The sequence below is a fragment of the Biomphalaria glabrata genome, chromosome 2 (assembly GCF_947242115.1).
Source record: "Biomphalaria glabrata chromosome 2, xgBioGlab47.1, whole genome shotgun sequence".
Classification (NCBI taxonomy): Eukaryota; Metazoa; Mollusca; class Gastropoda; family Planorbidae; genus Biomphalaria; species Biomphalaria glabrata.
In genome coordinates, this window is record NC_074712.1 from 6,017,281 (window position 1) to 6,037,019 (window position 19,739).

General features: G+C 35.5%; 1 protein-coding gene and 1 long non-coding RNA gene across 2 annotated transcripts; one reads left to right on the forward strand and one right to left on the reverse strand.

The window, feature by feature from the left end:
* Positions 1-757: 757 nt before the first annotated feature.
* On the forward strand, positions 758-7,540 carry LOC129924381 (fucolectin-like). The gene is made up of 3 exons (XM_056018593.1): positions 758-1,005; positions 3,180-3,371; positions 7,228-7,540. Exons 1-3 carry the CDS (start codon positions 758-760, stop codon positions 7,538-7,540), a joined length of 753 nt encoding a protein of 250 aa, XP_055874568.1.
* A 1,036-nt stretch (positions 7,541-8,576) lies between these two features.
* On the reverse strand, positions 8,577-10,951 carry LOC129924817 (uncharacterized). The gene is made up of 2 exons (XR_008776754.1): positions 10,848-10,951; positions 8,577-9,374 (listed from the first exon to the last, which is right to left on the reverse strand). It is a non-coding gene; the product is annotated as an uncharacterized LOC129924817 (long non-coding RNA).
* Positions 10,952-19,739: the final 8,788 nt, after the last annotated feature.

Here is a 19,739-nt window from a genome sequence, read left to right on the forward strand (position 1 = left end):
GTTATATATACACTGATGACAAAGTGTGGCGTCTCATTGTTATATATACACTGATGACAAAGTGTGGCGTCTCATTGTTATATATACACTGATGACAAAGTGTGGCGACCTTGTAATCGATTCTCGATGTTATTTTTAACTAATCAATGCTTTAAAAAATTAAAATATTACAACGTGTGTACACGATACATGTAAACAATTAACTCTATTCCTGTGAAAAGTGATCCTTCAAGATACAGTGGAAGGAAAAGAAAGAAAGGATCCTCCAGAGAAAGAATGTAATAATGTAAAAGAATGGACCGGCCTTTTAAAAAAACAGCTGCTGACTTTGTTTGTTTTACATGTTTGGGATGTTCCTTCAGAGTTGAAGATAGTTTACTTCCTAGTCCAAACCTCCCGCTTGACGACGGGGGATGGGAGCACGCAGGGTTTGAACCCTCGACAGTCGATAAATCCAAACGACAGTCCAGCGCGCAAACCGCACGACCAGGCAGCCATCCTATGTAAAGAGGAAGGATTATGTTGAGCGAACTGTCACAGCACCCCTACGACAAAAGTCAAGGGACAGATAATAGATGGAGATATGATCCAAGTTATAAAAATTTTAGATCCACTGATATTTTTATTTGCAAATGTAAATAATATAAAAAAAAATCCTCTTATCACTGTTAGAAAATGTTTTTAATTCTATCGTTATGTGCTACTTCCCCTTTCTGTTCTTATGTTGCCTTGCTTATACATAAGCATACTACGGACAATGTCTATAAACCTAACTCTACTAGCCATGGTCGGCGCCACCACCGGACTGTACAACGCTGCAGTGTTCAAACCTGCGGTGCAGAGTTCATTATACAGAACAAATTACGCCTATAGGGCCGTGGACGGAAACAACGATGGGAACTATTACAACGGACATTGTCAACACACGAACCCGGAGTACAGTCCTTGGTGGATGGTGGATCTACTCGGTCAGTTTACTGTGGAGCAAATCACTCTGACCAACAGGTAATAATCTCACAATAAAAAACATCAGTCTTTACGTAAGTTCTGTCATACTAACTACTACATGTACACAAAAAAATGTTAACTATTTTTTTAAAGAGAAAAAATCTATTTAGTATGCATATAAGTTCGACATAATTTAACACAACAATTAATAAGTAGTTTTTCTTATTTTTGCGTGAACTGTACATGCAGACATTGGATTTAGTACACTTAACTAAAGGAAAATTATTTTTTTTTAAGAAATGATTTTTTTTCTTGAGGATTTGAATAAGAGATTGACCTTTTTACAAAACAATTAGATCAATTAGATATTTATTAAAAGACATCAGTTAGGCCAGGTTCATATTTAACTTCAAATTCACTTTCACCTATCCTTTGATCTGCTGGATTACTGGGGCACCACACAAGATATCTGGGACTAGGCGCACAGTGAACACAACTGTGCTCGAGTCGGGTGTCGAACCTTGAGCCCCCTTCATAGGTAGCCAAGCCAAGCCAAGATCAAGCCTCTCGACCACGCTTCCCATCGTATTAGCGTATATTAGCGTAAAAGAAACTGACCAGACCTATCTTTAAAGGGAGAGCTAAATAACTTCTCTATTTATTTTGTTGAGCCCTTGACACTGAACTTATTAATAGACATTGACCATTTTTAAGCTGAATGGTTAAACGCAACATGCTAAGACAGCATACTTCTGTCACACAGTAAATAGATATTACTGTAGAATATTACTGTAAAATATTACTGTAGAATTACTTTTCCTAACGTGTCAATTTCCAATCTTACTCCTGCGTTATGTGTTTTAATTTCATAAATAAATTAGTAATAATTACTAGTGCCTAGTAACTCCTTTTTATTACTGTAAATACTTACGATATGCACTAAATATCAGGTTATAGACACTTGGTGTCTAGTAACTCCTTGTTATTACTGTAAATACTTACGATATGCACTAAATATCAGGCTATAGACACTAGTTGTCTAGTAACTCCTTGTTATTACTGTAAATACTTACGATATGCACTAAATGTCAGGCTATAGACACTAGGTGTAGGTGTCTAGTAACTCCTTGTTATTACTGTAAATACTTACAATATGCACTAAATATCAGGCTCTTGAGACCAGGTGTCTAGTTACTCCTTGTTATTACTGTAAATACTTACGATATGCACTAAATGTCAGACTATAGACACTAGGTGTAGGTGTCTAGTAACTCCTTGTTATTACTGTAAATACGTACGATATGCACTAAATATCAGGCTATAGACACTAGTTGTCTAGTAACTCCTTGTTATTACTGTAAATACTTACGATATGCACTAAATATCAGACCATAGTCACTAGGTGTCTAGTAACTCCTTGTTATTACTGTAAATACTTACGATATGCACTAAATATTAGGCCATAGTCACTAGTTGTCTAGTAACTCCTTGTTATTAATGTAAATACTTACGATATGCACTAAATATCAGGCTATAGACACAAGGTGTCTAGTAACTCCTTGTTATTACTGTAAATACTTACGATATGCACTAAATATCAGGCCATAGTCACTAGTTGTCTAGTAACTCCTTGTTATTACTGTAAATACTTACGATATGCACTAAATATCAGGCTCTATAGACCAGGACATGAAGCTGTTTGTTTGTTTGTAAAATGTTTTACATGTTTCGAATGTTCCTTTGGAGTTGAAGATAATTAAGTTCCTTGTCCAAACCTCGGGGGATGGGAGCTGACAGCGTTTGAACCTTTGACCATCGATAAGTCTGAACGATAGTCCAGCGCGCAAACAGCACGACCAGGCAGACATCCTGATGACCAGTTGATGGTTTGAAATACATATACCTACTATACAACCCAGATTACACTTTACCTTTAAGAGCTTCAAAATTAGTACATAACATGTATACATCGATAAACAAGTTACACAGATATGTTTGTAGTATCTGTTAATAAATGCTGATCATCTTTGACTCATTAATGAGTGATTGAGTTTAATACAAAAAAGGTGAAAAAGATGTACAATAAAATATAATATATGTATGCTATCCACAAGTTTTGTAAAATGTTGAGTATATAGCTATTTACTAGACATGTAAACATGGTATGCGGCTCAGACCGAATATTTGTAAATATTTCTCAAACGTAGTTCATAAAAATATTTCATTCACAGAGAGGACATGTTCTCTCGACGATTGAGAAATTTTACCATAGACATCTTTGAACAAGATCCGAGACAGCTAGTAGACTTCCCGAACATAACTGGTCAAGTATGCTATAATCAATCGAATCCACTAAATGGAGGGGTATACAACTTCAGCTGCAGCTACCCGATTGTTGGTAGATATGTCAGGATTATACTCAGGTACGATCTTTTGGTAATCATGTCAGGATTGTTTTCAAATACGATCTGTTGGGAGATATGTCAGGATTATACTCAGGTACGATTTTTTGGTAATTATATCAGAGTTGTATTCAGATACAATCTTTCAGGATTTTACTCAAGTAGGATTATTTCTGGACAATGTTTCTCATCCTCAACGTAACCCGGGTGGAAACAGGCGTTAGAGGAAACAATTACACTAATCTTTAGAGCCGTTTTCAAGATCCGTGTCCACCCATCAAGACTTTTTGCTCTTGAAAGTATGAAGAAATTTGGAGCTTGTAAGACAAACAGTAATCAAGACGTGATGTAAAAAAAAACAATAATGCATTGCGAGCCAGAAATATTACAAGAGACGCTGACCTAACAAAAGTAGAAGTGTCAGCGTTTGAATGGACCTCATTCACGAATCGTAAAGAAGGAACAGACGGGCACGTGATAATACTGATAAAACAATGAAAATTACGTGTCACGTGACAGCCTTTATGGAATGCGTAATTTGTATAGAAGATATAGAGAACCACGTGACAAAATGTTGTTTGTTTACGATTGGTGATTGAGGTCCATTGCAAGTTTTGATTTCATACTAATAGCGTGGTTTTAGTGTTTAATTCTTTCTTTTAAACCTTAAATACGCTAATATATATATATAGCTTTATTTTATTTTTTACTCTGTTAATACAAAATTGCCATATTTATGAAACATCTGGTTGAATCAAACAAATAATGTAATCTCGTGATGTGGGCACGTAACTAACATGAAAACATTATTACGACAGCTAGAAAGATTCTATTTATAAGAAAACATATTTAGAGCACGATTTTAGCTTTTGACCATCATAGAAGCTACAAGTCACTGAACTTACAGACAATAGAACTCCTCGCCTTAGCTATATGTTTATTGAAATAAAAGCTCACTTTCTGATGAAGAGTTCACATACAATATCAGAGTGAAGCAAACTGTGGTTTGACTTATATTTCCTTTGCGATCGTTATATATGTTTTGTTAAGACACATGTTTTGTGTAAGACACAAGTTTTGTTAAGACAAATGTTTTGTTAAGACACATGTTTTGTGTTAGACACATTTCAAAGAAGTTATACCTTGAACAAGCAAAATATTTAAAGGACTTTAAAAAAAAAAAACAAAGCTTGAATAGGGAAAGAACAGCACAATTACTGCCTCTCCCCCCCCCCCCTCTCTCTCTCTCTCTCTCTCCATTTTATTGAATTATTGATTAATTATTTTATGGATTCATGTATTGTCTTCACCCATGAATAATTATGCAACGTTTCAATTGGATAGGACAGGGGTCGGCAACCTTTTGAGTCGGAAGAGCCAAAAATTACAATTTACAAAATTTTTAAATTTTAAAGAGCCACAACGTTTTTTTTTTCCTTGCCAACAGTACGTAGTACTCACATTACCATTTGTTTAATGAAAAAAAAAAGAATTTTTTTCAAAAGACAAAATATTTATTTATTCATATATAAGTAGTGTTTTCACAGCAAAAGTAGATAATATATATATATATATATATATATATATATATATATATATATATATATATATATATATATATATATATATATATATATATAGCATTATTAGATAATTGTTTGGTTTATGTTGGTAGCAAATAAAGCAGTTAAACATTTATTTGCATCACTAACATGTACTTCAATAACAAGCAATTAAACAAACAAATTCAATGGGAGCGATGGCTTTGGTTTTAGAAATTTTGTATACATTTACCTCATAACTTGTTGTTTTTAGTTTCAAACACGACTCTAAATTTCCATTTGTTTGTTGGCTTCTTACTTTTAATAATATCGTGCAAGAGAACGCTTGCTCGGGCGAATATATAGATCCGAATATAGCACTCGAAATGCCAACTTCTTCACCTCAATGTTGCAAACTGGAAGATTATTCCTTGCGCCGAATCAACTCGCGACATTTTTTTTAAAGATGTCCACTTGTTGCGTTACGTACATGCATTTCTGGACTTTCAACTTTTCCAACTTGCTTTTCAACTCTTTAAATTTTCAAGTCCACAAAGTTTTACTTTCAATCAATGACATTTCTAGAAATCAATTATCAATTTCAAATGGATCAATGTGGATTTCGTTACTATAAGTGTTGATTTACTAGTAATGCTACAATGATTTTGTTAGTTTGTAATTCTTTATAACTGTCATAGAAAACTGTCAACAAATTCATCTTTGAATTATTATTTTTTTTAACTGTGCTGAAGTAATTCGTGTCAACAGTTGCACTGATCTTATTGCGATATTTCTTTAGACATTGAAAAAAAAAAGTAACTTACCGCTCTTCTGCAATAATATTTTTTTTTCAAAAGAAGGCTAATCTTCTACCCAAACATCGGCTGGGTTTCCATTTCCTTGTGGTTTAACATTCAGCTCATTTAATTTCGCTGTTATGTAAAGTTAAAATTTTTGCACCCTTTTGTCGTTCTCTAATTTAGGGTGATAAATGTCTTTTTTCGTTTAGAAATGTATTTAATTCATTCAAGCACAAGCCAAAACGTTTCAACACCTTACCTTTGGAAAGCCATCACACTTTATTGTGAAGGAGATCGGAATACGCTTAAGAATGCTTTAAACTGACGATGGTTAAGTGCTTTTGACAAGATGCTAATAACAATTTTACCGAACTTATGAACTCAACTATTTTGGCCTGAATCGTTTGGTCTAAAAGCGCTTCTTGGTGTATTATTCAGTGAAACGTAAGAATTTCGCAATTTATTTTGCTTCGAAGAATCGTAGTTGCTCCTTGTTATTTAAACGATGTTAATGTCTTCAATGTATTTTTGCTCGGCATACGCTCTATCATCCCCTCTAGTTTGTCTCCAGAGCAGTAGCAATCCAAGTTCTTCTTCAGATCAGCATTACTTGTAGATTGCTTCTAATTTTGAGAAGATAATTCGCTTCTAACTCATTTACCTGAAACAATAAACTATACGTCACAGCCGAAAGCGAATTAAAGCGTACATAGAAGCAATCAGACGACGGCGTCATTCAAGAGCTTCCGACGGACTGATTACAGTGACAACGCGTGTAATGGGGAAGGGGTGTGGTGAAAAGCGAGTACAAGTGGCTGAAGATAGAATCAGTGCATAATCCTCGTTAAACGATTCAGAACTTTTTGAAAAAAAAAAATTCGATAAAATAAACAATATTTGCGTATGGAACGAAAGAGCCACAGCTTCACATCCAAAGAGCCGCATGTGGCTCGCGAGCCGCAGGTTGCCGACCCCGGGGATAGGAGAATCGGAAAAGAAAGAAAGAACATGTGCAAGATTTGTACCAGAAATACAGACAGACTGACAGACAGACTGACAGACAGACTGACAGACAGACAGACAAAATAAGCGTTTTAATAATTACTTAATAAAAACATGTACTTAAAAAATTTGTACCAGACAGACAGACAGACAGACAGACTGACAGACAGACAGACAAAATAAGCGTTTTAATAATTACTTAATAAAAACATGTACTTAAAAAATTTGTACCAGACAGACAGACAGACAGACAGACTGACAGACAGACAGACAAAATAAGCGTTTTAATAATTACTTAATAAAAACATGTACTTAAAAAATTTGTACCAGACAGACAGACAGACAGACAGACTGACAGACAGACAGACAAAATAAGCGTTTTAATAGTTACTTAATAAAAACATGTACTTAAAAAATTTGTACCAGACAGACAGACAGACAGACAGACTGACAGACAGACAGACAAAATAAGCGTTTTAATAGTTACTTAATAAAAACATGTACTTAAAAATATTTCGACACTTTTTTTTTCAGACCTGGCGCTACGGAAACTTTACACATTTGTGAGATGGAAGTGTTGGTGGGTAGTTCCTGCGTGGAACAGATCAACTTCAAAAGAAAAGTGAATACTAAGCTACAAAGTACATCGCTGGCTGAGATGACTGTCAGGAATTCCTTGTCCTGTCTTCGGGAATGTATGCTACGTCGATCGACCGACGTCTGCACTGCTTTCAACTGGGTCAAGGCCACGAGGTCGTGCCAACTTTTCTCTGTACATCCGTACCTGGACATAAGAGCCAACTTGACCGTTGCACTGGGCACACATTATTTTAGCCAAAGCAATTAAATTGTGGACACTACAAAGTTGTATTTTTTTGTTTCAATCTTCTGTTGAATAACAATCAGGATTTTAATTCTAAGGACACATGACAAACTATTAGAGCAGTGTAGCAAATAAGTATGATTATGTAAGATATTAGCTAGCACCCAACATACAATACAGAGTTTAGACAAATTGATCATACATTAAGATAAATGCTAGACAATGATGTTGTACATTATACAAGTTTCACAAAGTTAAATACGTCGATCAAATCAAATATACCTTTTATATAGTGCTTATAGCATGCTCAGAGCCCTATGGTCCATGCGAACCAGTAAGGGGGGGGGGGAAGGTGAAGGGGGGGAAAGAAGTATCTGGGAGAAGGTTTTCCTTGCTGCCTTTAGGCCTCCTTAAACACAACTCTGTCCGAGTCGGGTGTCGAACCTCGAGCCCCCTTCATAGGTAGCAATGTCAAGCCAAGTTCAAACGTACTTAGCCTCTCGAGATATACTGACATGAACGAGTACTACAAAATACTGACATGAACCAGTACAACAAAATACTGACGTGAACCAGTAGGGCCTACTACAAATACTGACATGAATCAGTTATACAAATACTGTCATGAATCAGTTATACAAATACTGACATGAATCAGTTATACAAATACTGACATGAACCTGTACTACAAAATACTGACATAAATGTCTTGCATTTTGATATAAAACACAAACAAACAAGATTATTTGGTCTTTTTTTAATACCCACACTTACAAAATCAAACAGGATAGCTGTCTTGCTTACTGCTGCGCGCTCCGGACTGTGGTCACCAAAGTTTCTGGTTCCCTTTGGCCTCCCCTGCAGTGATGCAGGAGTTCTGAGCTAGGACGTAATACTGAAGTTCTGAAGGAAGGTCACACACTGGCTCAGGTTCAGCTCTTCTCTTACTGTCTGCCAGTCACACACATTATTCTAAGTTTGAGAGATTCTTCAAAGCAGGGTGCTCTTATTTTCTTTGATAGCCAACAGCAACTTTAATTAACTCTATTCTGTGTCAATGTTTTTGTTTTTTTTCGTTTCGTTGTAGCCAAAGCAAACCTCATGTCCCAGATGTCTTCTGTCTTAGCATTGGATCTGTATGGTCTCTTATGTGTGTGTCTCTTATTTCAGCTGGTATACGCAGCGCCATTCCATCCAGGCACTGTTGACAACCCTTTTCGACCAAAGAGGGGTGTGTCAAATAAATTATTGACAATCTTGTCACGGACCGCGTCACAAAAAGGTCTAGTTCCATTGAAATCAGATCCTTGACGGCTTCATTCTGCAATGGGCTAGAAGGTATTTGAAACTCTTAACAGAATAGTAACTAGATCTATATGTCACTCTGATTTGAGCCGGGTTCAACGCCTATTGATCTTACATAGAGCAGTCCATTTAATCCTGTGAAAAGCTTCATACGAATGACTGAACTCCCCTGTCAATATTTCCACATTGTGACGCTAAACTCTGCGACTAGAGACGAAAATGATACCAAAGATAACCCATAGGACTAGGAGGAGTTTGATGAGACACGTGACCGTTGGTGAGTACAGGAGTCCTAGAGAAAACAGCTGACTCCACCACTCATTGGCGTCATCAGACATAGACCCAGACTCGATCATTGTGACGCACGAAGCACAGCAAAATCCACATCACAATGATGGTGCAGGATGGTTCTATTTTGTTTTAAGGCAAATGGTTGATGTGGGACACATAATTGTCTCAAAATGTAAACAGGCCACACTGCTTGATCAGGACCCAAAGTTGTTGCAGGACACACAGATATATCGAAGCTGGAGAGGACACCAAATGTGTCAGCCTGAAATAGAAATGAAAGTATACCTTACATATTTCATTTGTCATTTAAACGCGTTCAATTTGTGTAAAAGATTTCCTATGTTCAGAGTAGACATTTTAAGCCCTCTGATTACATAAACTATAAAGGAAGTTTCACTTTATATGTTAGGATTAGGGTTATGATATTTAAGTGCTTCTTATCCAAATGGCTTGTATTTAATAACTACTGCTTTAATGTCTTTAAAAAGTCCGAATGAATCTGAAATATAATTCTATGTAATCGCACTTTCGGTAGAGAACTGGTGTAATTGCACTGATGTAATTGCACTGATGTAATTGCACTGGAATAGACTCGCACTGATGTAATTGCACTGGAATAGACTCGCACTGATGTAATTGCACTGATGTAATTGTACTGGAACAGACTCGCACTGATGTAATTGCACTGGAATAGACTCGCACTGATATAATTGCACTGATGTAATTGCACTGATGTAATTGCACTGATGTAATTGCACTGATGTAATTGCACTGGCGAAATCGCACTGGAATAGACTCGCACTAATGTAATTGCACTGATGTAATTGCTCTGATGCAATTGCACTGATGTAATTGCACTGATGTAATTGCACTGATGTAATTGCACTGATGTAATTGCACTGATGTAATTGCACTGGAATAGACTCGCACTGATGTAATTGCACTGATGTAATTGCACTGATGTAATTGCACTGATGTAATTGCACTGATGTAATTGCACTGGAATAGACTCGCACTGATGTAATTGCACTGATGTAATTGCACTGATGTAATAGCACTGGAATAGACTCGCACTGATGTAATTGCACTGATGTAATTGCACTGATGTAATTGCACTGAAATAGACTCGCACTGATGTAATTGCACTGAAATAGACTCGCACTGATGTAATTGCACTGAAATAGACTCGCACTGATGTAATTGCACTGAAATAGACTCGCACTGATGTAATTGCACTGGAATAGACTCGCACTGATGTAATTGCACTGAAATAGACTCGCACTGATGTAATTGCACTGGAATAGACTCGCACTATTGTAATTGCACTGGAATAGACTCGCACTGATGTCATTGCACTGAAATAGACTCGCACTGATGTCATTGCACTGAAATAGACTCGAACTGATGTAATTGCACTGAAATAGACTCGCACTGATGTAATTTTACTGGAATGCAATGAAACCTATCTAATAACAGAGATGTAACAGCAAGAGGAGGTAACTGCAAATATTTCTAAGAACTAAATCAAAACAAAGCTGATGTAATAGCACTTGGATTTAAAAAGGAATTCGCACTCTAGAGTCGAATTATAACTATGTTCGAATCCTTCAAACTTAAAATGAACACCATATCGAAAAGGTTCCGTCTAACTTCCTAACTTAATGTTGAAAGCTAGATGATCACAAATTTGTTAACTATAACATTGTCTTTATATCAGCAGATAAGAACTTCATACTATTGAATTCCAATCTGGGCAGACACAATATCACAGAAAGTTTACGTCTTTTCTGGAACTAGTAATATATCTATACCAAAAAAAAAAAAGAAACAATGTCTCTAAGTTAGCAGGAGCAGAGGGTATAGGCACATTAATTTATTTTATTTTTATTTCCAATACTCATGTCTACTAGAGCAGCGGTTCTCAACCATTTAAGCTCGGTGACCCCTTCTTACAACCCACCACTCTGCCGCGACCCCCCTCCAGCACACACGCACAGGAATGGAAGAATGGACAAAAACAATCCATTTTTTCGATGGTCTTTGGCAACCCCTGGCAAATCGTCAATCGACCCCCCAAGAGGGTCGCGACCCACAGGTTGAGAACTCCTGTACTAGAGGTTTCCTGGAATGTCTTCCGACGACCCCTCCGCTGTTCGAACACGTTTGTAAGCATGACTGAAATCAACCAGGCTGTACTGTGCGCTCGTTAGACAAGGGGAGACTATCCGAATAAGATACTTCTTAAATACAAGGAATCGTTATCTACCTTTAATTCTCAGCTTTAATCTCAACTATCTCAATCTATAGAGTGAGAGGATCAATAGGGGGAACAATGGACTTGATTGTCAGGTGTGTACATGACTGCACTTGATATCTCGTCACCGTCTGCTTCCTAGGGACATTTACGAGAAAGAGTGACCGTTCTTTTAATTATACATAAAAGAAAATATTTGTAGGTAGACAGAAACTCCCTCCATTTAATTTAAACGTATTAGTTTATCTATTACTCTTGTATTCAGGGCAGCTTCAATAACTTTCCTGGGTAGGAGGATGGGGCTGTATCTAATCCATAGTTTAAATAATTTTTACTTTTTCTATTTAAAATAAAATCGCAGCTGCTAAAACAGAGTATATTTTAATGCTATTTTATACTTGGTTTATATCAAACATGCATTGATAATTACGATAGAAACAATTTTACACCCTAGAATAATAAATTCACCTGCTCCACTTCCACCCTTTTTTATTGTTAGGATGTCTGACCTCTCCGTCACCAAGGGAATGCGTATCACTGTTCGATAAACTCTGTAGTACGAGAGTACGGTTGAATTAATCTAGATATAGTTTAAGTGAATGTCTATAGACGATTATGTCCTATTTTGTGGATCACAATATTATCAAATAATTTTTTCTTCGAAAAAAATGTGTTTTTTTTTTTTTTTTTTTTTTTTTTTTTTTTGAGAATGTTTTAAGTTCGTTTTTGGTGTAAGAGGGACAACAGTAATACTGGAGGATAGGGTTGACTAATAGTGCTTTGGGCCTTAAATACGGCTTGGAGGGTTCTTAAGTACATGTGTGTTGAGTGTGTTCTTTTATGATTATTTTCAAATTACATGAGAACATTGTTCTTTGAAGAGCATTTGTAATGAGAGAGCCTATTGAAATCATTGCTCGATTACATATCAACTGAAGCGGAACAAAAACTGTTCCATAGTGTTTTAGCGGCCCCCTCTCCAAACACAAAGAAAGTAAAATATATTTTTTTTTTACGGAAATGTTTTATTCTTGAGGAATAAGAGATTGGCCCTTTACAAAACAATTAGATCAATTAGATATTCATTATAAGACATCAGTTAGGCCCCGGTTCACATCTAACTTCACATTCTCTTTCACCTATCCTTTGGTCTGCTGGACCGCTGGGGCACCACACAAGATCTGTTAGCCTTTTTTTCTCCATTACTTTCTGTCATTTGTCTTTGGTAGACTTTCATTCTGATAATAATGAAACCTGCCTTTTTACCTGCCTGGGTGGACCACTTCGGGGGCCGATTTTGAGTTTGTGTTTCCACACAAACTGTCTTTGTAACCTTTTTTAATCTAATATTTATTGGTTGTTAAGAGAAAAACAAAGGAGGTATTGTCTTTTTGAAAATGTGTTTTTTTTTATTACAAAGCTTACAAAACTCACTCTGTCTGTCAGTGTGTTTGTCTGTCTGGTAAAAAGTTTGAACACGATATTTCTCTCACATCCAATCTTGGATGAAGCTGACATTTTGCACAATTATTTATTTTACCTTAAAACAAAAGAATCAATTTAAAAATAAATTAATTAGTTAATAAACTATTGGCAATTAATTATTTTGTTTCATATCTTGAACAAGGGAAAGAAATTGTATTTGACAGATGTGTTTGTATAAGTTGAATTAGTCACTTTGAGCCCTGAGTGAACATTTTTCATGTGAACATTCACACAGATACCCCCTTCTTCCCTCCCCCTTTCACAACTGGTCTAGACAAGTGATAGGATCATAGCGCTGTGAGATAGCTAAAAGCTAACCAAAAAACAATTAGTTCAAATATTTATAATCGAAATAGTTATTACATCTGGGTTGTGTGAGTATAGAAATACATGACTGATACAAACTAATTCATAAAATTGCACCTAGCATAAGCATTGTTTTTATAAGTATAAATTTCTTCTTTCTTGAATTATTGCAATAAAGAAAGTGGATCTAGTGTACAAGTTAAATAGAATAAAAAAAAAGTCTCCATTCCTATAAATTTCTTATAGGAAGCTAATTTTTTTTCTTATAGTCTAATAAAGGAACAAGCACTAGAAAAAGAAAACTTTTTAAAAGCAAAGCTTATCTAAGGTTAAGAACCACTAATTAGAGCATTTTACTGAAAATTATAGGGTTTAGCTCCCTTTCTGCCGTATAAAACACAATGAAATAAATAGTATTAATTATTAATTCATTGTTAATTTTTAGACTGATTCGTGCATTGTCATAGACTGAATATTTTTACAAAATTTCAAATTAATCCGAGAATGAAAAGTTGGAAAAAAAACTTGTTAAAGGTTTATAAGGGAAATAAATCCATAAATACATCCTCACATCTAATTAAGGAGCATTTATCATTTATCCCATTTATCCCCCTTATTTTGATTTAAAATAGAATAATTAATCACCAACAATTAATTTACCAATTGGTTTATTTTTTTTTATTGTTTCATGTTCTGTCAGATTCAATGAAAAATTGTGCAAAGCTTCAACATATAGGATATAAGATCTATAGCTATTCCTCTTTCTCTTCAGATAATGTCACTTTATGTGTTTATTTTAGATTTTTTATAAACATAGCCTATTTTACGCCAATTACAAATCACCTGTAAATTAACTTCATGTTGATATATGTAAGCGACTATTACTTACCGACAGTAAAGTACACATCAGAACCACGTATCAGGCCAACAGTAACGCACCTACTAGGGTAAAGGTTTTAAAATATCCATGGCCAGATGAATATTCATGACTGCTTAGCTTAGCTACTGAATGTATAAATATGTAATACTCTCTCTAACACATCGCGCACATATGAAACCAAATATTCAGATTTTATGACACCATTTAAGTTCCTATTTTTGTTTATTAAACACCTTTTCGACCAAGAGTATAAGATCCGGATATTTCAGGAATAGAAATTCATGTGTTGCGTTATATAACTCCTGAGAAAAGATGAACAGAGGCTTTAAGGGGTCACATTGCCACGGGCGCCACCCTCTGGGGCGTCAAAAATTATTGCAGATATTATAGTTAGCATTTCATTCTAAGGTTATTTGTATTATATTATTGTTAAATACATTTTATTTATAAGCTTATTTTTCTATTTGATGCTCATGGAAAATCGGGCGGGGGGGGGGGCGCCACTGAGATTTCTTGCCCCGGGTGCACGTTTCGCTCAGTACGCCTTTGGTGATGGTTGCTAGGTTATAGTTGTTGCGTGAAAAAATATTCATACCATTACTGACTTGCGGAAAGGAATGCAGAGAAAAAAAATATTCAATTCTTAATGATGTGTCCTATGAGGTTAGGCTTCTGAGGCTGCAGAGAGGGCTGAATGAACCACATTTCGAGATAGATGCGGCCTGCAGGCCTAGGTTTGAGCATCACTGACCTAGACAAATCAGGGGACACGACAATTCGTTCACTGACATTTGAAGAGACTAGAATAAAAAAGGTTTTAACAATAATGTTACTATCCAGTGAACGATTTGTCTGTGAACCATTTGTCGGTGAACGAATTGTCAGTGAATGATTTGTCGTGTGAACGATTTGTCGTAAACCAACTGTAGGTGAACAAATTGTTGGTGAACAAGTTGTCTGTGAGCAAGTTGTCTGTGAGCGACATGTCGGGTAAACTAATAGTCGTGTGAACAAATTGTCGGGTAAACGAAATGTCGGGTGAAGGAACGATTTGTCGGTGATCGAAATTTCAGTGAACGAATAAAAGTAAAATCCTTTGTATTTAATCCAATTATAAGAAGTAAAACAAAGTTACAGAGAGAGTTTGTGTATAAACACAAACTCAAAGTCGCCCCCCCCTCCCGAGAGGTCACCCAGGCAGGTGAAAAGGCAGGTTTAAATTTTTTCAGCATGAATATCAGGAGATGGAAAATGCAAACTATCTACAACCAAATCTTTTTCTACCCAAATACAAATCTCTTTCTACCCCAATACAACAAAAGAAGAGACGTATACTTAGTGTTGCCGATATTACTGTACTGTTAGACAGACTGACGACATGATACCAAAGTATACGAACGATTTATTTCTAATGATATTGTCGTATCTTATCGTGTAGATTACACTGGCCATTGTTATTGAATGATTATTTCATTCTTGGTTTGTTAAAGACGACTGTTTCACTCAACACATCAAGAGGGAAAACGTTTCTCGTTAGTTAGATGCGAAAGTGTACCTAGTACTGTGGCCGTGTGTGAGTCTGCACTCCACTTCTATAATATAAACACTGCTTATTAATTGTTGAACAGTTAAATTTCAAAATAAAACGGTTTCTTGAAGATAATGAAAAAGTAGCCGTTGCATTAAAATTTTTTGACATAAAAAAATATCATGATTTCGGATGTTCAATATATTTTCTAGTTTCTGTGATCATAGCGGGACAGACGGACAAACGACGGACAGACGGATTTGCAGACAGCACACACACACAACTAAGCGGTTATTCCTCTTTCAGTGTCCTCTAAAATTTTCACTGTAAAAATTAACGCAGGAGAGCTATAAGGTTTAGTATTTGTGGATTCATGGGACCTTAGCATACTACTGTGTAATTACTACTAGCTGAAAAATACGATGACGTCTAAGCAAGAATACTGGTGTAGTCCACCAATTAAAAGCTTTGTGAAACTGTCTAGTCAGTTTCTTTCTACTCATGCGTTGTAAATAGCATATTATAATGAATGTTCTGTAACAGGGACTCTCACGTTTTTATTTCTGCATAAGAACAATCCGCTAATTTAGAAGATTTGATGGAATACTTGCCTGTTTTTTAAAGTCACATGATCCATATTATTAATATTAACAAGACTACAACGAGAGTTTGTGTTATCACACAAACTCAGAGGCGACTCCCGCTAAATTCACCAATGTACAAGAAATATATTCGAGCCTTATTCTTGTTTTAATCGTTTATAGAGATGTTAAAAATTTGGCGTTACAAGTCATCTTTAATAAGACTCTTCAAACTCTTCTGGAATAAGTAGAGTAGCGTTAAGTGATCACCTAAGATCACCTAAGATCAGCATGGAAACCTCCTGATACAGTGTTGGTGGCACCTAGTGCTGTAGCTCAGGGTGTCACCCCTCCCCATCAACTTTCTTGAAATAAGTTTCAATGAACACTACTGCTAGCTTTTTTTTTTGTTTGTTTGTTGTTGAAGCAATACCTTGAGCTGATTACCTACTTTTATTGATTTTAATTAAAATGTAAAATCCCAATGTTTATTACATTTATTCAAATGTTAATGCTAATTTTACAATAATATTTAATTCAAATTATAAACAGGCTTAACATCATATGAACAGGTTTCTTTTGTTTAAATGGTATAATGTTGTGCAGTATCATTTACACTTAAACTACCATTTAGATGTGTCAAGGCATATTTGGGCATATATCTAGAGATTTTATTATTATCGTTTTCAAAGTGTCTGCTTTTGCCAAGTTATAATTTTTCAAACTTGGTTGTCACTCCCAAAATGGTGTTGATCGGTGCGGACCGCACCCTCGCCCCCCCCCCCCCACCCAATGACGCCACTGCTCCAAGATACCTACTTCTTCCAAACACTTTTGATTAATATATTGGAGTAGACGTAGTAAGAAATTTAAAAAAATGAGCCCGCACAACGTAACAGGTTTCCCATGCGAACAGCATAGACCTAATACACTATTACCTACTAGTATGCCAAAAAAATCCTAATCATAAACGCTCTATTTACTTAATAGGACTTGATCCAGAATATAGAATATATATATAGAATCTAGATCTAGACAAAATCTAGATTTTTTGACTAGTTCTAGATATGATATAGACTAGATCTAGAATCTAGATCTAGATTAGATTTGACTAGTTCTTGATCTAAATCTAGACTTGATCTAGATAGGACTAAAACTAGAATCTAGGACTAGAATCTAGAACTAGAATTCAGACTAGAGTTAGAATCGTAATCTAGGCTACAACTACATTTCTAGACTAGTTCTAAAACTAGTTTATATCTGGATCTAGACTCTTTATCTAAACTAGATCTAAATCTCGATTTAGATCTATCTAGATCTCGAATCTAGACTAGGTCTAGAAGCTAGATCGAGACTAGGTTTAGGTCGAGACTAAATAGACTCTAGATAAAGATCCAGAACTAAATCTATAGCCTAATCTAGACTAGATCTAGAGATAGAATCTACTAGAGTTAGATGTAGGTCAATATTATGATCATGATAAGTAGGCCTACTACTGGGTTATAGTGCACTTATGCTGTTCGCAACAGATTCACTTCTTGATATGAAACTACTGCTTACATAATAAATAAATCTGCACCCCTATGCTATTAAAAGATAAACTTTTTTCTTAATACATTATAAATGTAAACTGTATTCAAATTGTTTAATACAATTAAATCTAAATTTACATGTATGTCAGGCCTCTATTTAAGCTGTTTTGGATTGTTGTCAAGTGTATAGCCTAATGAGGATATGTGAAAAGTAGTTCGTTTTTTTTAACTTGCTATTGAAACGAAGTTTGTACTAGAATTCTTTTTAAAAACATTTTAATCAATATTCCATTCCGTGAGTTAGTTAATAAATGGAAAATCTATTTAATAATGATCCATTGATACTTTTCCATTGTGACCTTAGATGCAATTTTTCGTACCAATGTACGAATCTATGAATGAAGCTTGATTTATTTAAGAAGTCTGTGACCTTTTAAAAGACTTACCTCCCATGGTGTTTTTCATTTATATATATATATATATATATATATATATATATATATATATATATATATATAGTTATCTTCTAGAATTATATTTTTTCGTATTTCTTTAAGATAAAAGAATAAGATTTAATTTGATCAATTTTAAACTTTTATTAGTACGCAATAAAAAGAAATGATATAAGGCTTTTTATTTAAGACACAATCTTACATTGATGTATCAATATATACATTAACTTTTTAAAAAGTGAATTTCAACCAAACATTAAAGGAGTTTTTATAGTTATAAGATATACATAAGTTTTTATTGTAAAAAATATAGATATATACAATATAAGAGATTTTGGAAATATAAAAATCAAACTGATGTACAAAACGATAGAAATAGAAAAATGTTGTGGGTGTTGGGACATGTCTCTTTAAATCCGCTGAGTCTGAGAGAACGTGTGGCGCCCTGACCGCATCTCCCCTTGGTAGACATTGCCCGGGCCTGACCAAGCCATTACAACACAGCAAAGGACGTGCCAATATCACTTTGGAGGGCCGGCCTTAGGCCACTGACACCAATGCGGTAGCAGTGGACCCCACACTTTTATAGGCCACGCGCTAATTCTATATCTCCTGAAAACTCGTGAAAATCTGCAGGAAAAATAGACAGAAATGTCGTTTTTTTTTGCGTGTCATTCAATATCGAAAATGCCAATTCTACGCTCGATATAAAAAGGCATTGTCAGAGCTCATTCAATAAAAATATACAATAGGGCGAATATAAACCAAAACCGGAAGTTCAATTACTTTCTTTTACTATAAGAGTCTTTGGTATATAAATATAGATCTAACTCTAGGTCGATCTCTATAAAAAAAAATCAAAAGCGATTTAAAATTTGATCGTGATTTCGTACATAGTAAAGAAGGAATACAACGCAAAGACAATTAATTTTATTTTCTAATACATAATCTTAATTTTCACTTATAATCCTTAACCCTACACAGACTGGGCCCCGCGCAATCCGTTTCGCATAAGGCCTTGCAACTATTAGGGCTGGCCCTGTCACTTTGGTTCCTATTTCGGCCGAAATTCGACTCAGGGTGCACCGGTGAAAGGCAACATAGATAGCTTTGTCTCATATAGTTTTCCACTTCCGCACACTTGATGACCTCCCTCACGAAAGGTCAGAGAAACCACACATTCTTGACCTGTCTTGTGACGTACGTGCATTGCGGACAACAGCAGGCTTTCTGTCCAGGGCTATTTCAATAGACGATCTTCGCCACTCAGGCCGTCACTCAAATGGTGTTTGATGATGATAAAAAAAAGAGTCAAGGTGCTAGATTTGTAAGCGCTAGAGATATTCTGAGACTCCGTCCAGTAGTCATATCTTTTAACCCTTCTTATAAATTAACATTTCCTTTGTATTATGTTAAAAGCAACAATCTATTTCTCTAACAGACTAAACTATTGTAAAATATCATTTTGGCACAATTATTTTTGGCACCGAAAAAAACATTTCCCCTTTCAGACCTTTCGATCTGTAGGGCAGATGATGTTAAGGTCATCTGTTTCTTTAGCAAACTGTTATCGAGCAGGGTGTCATGTGGCCAGCACAACGATCAACCG

What these genes read in the sequence shown, in the direction of transcription:
- LOC129924381 (XM_056018593.1), top strand. Translation starts at nt 758, where the DNA reads ATGTCTATAAACCTAACTCTACTAGCCATGGTCGGCGCCACCACCGGA. An exon ending in CAAATCACTCTGACCAACAG is followed by an intron (nt 1,006 to 3,179) that starts GTAATAATCTCA and finishes TTTCATTCACAG; the next exon opens with AGAGGACATGTTCTCTCGAC. An exon ending in TATGTCAGGATTATACTCAG is followed by an intron (nt 3,372 to 7,227) that starts GTACGATCTTTT and finishes TTTTTTTTTCAG; the next exon opens with ACCTGGCGCTACGGAAACTT.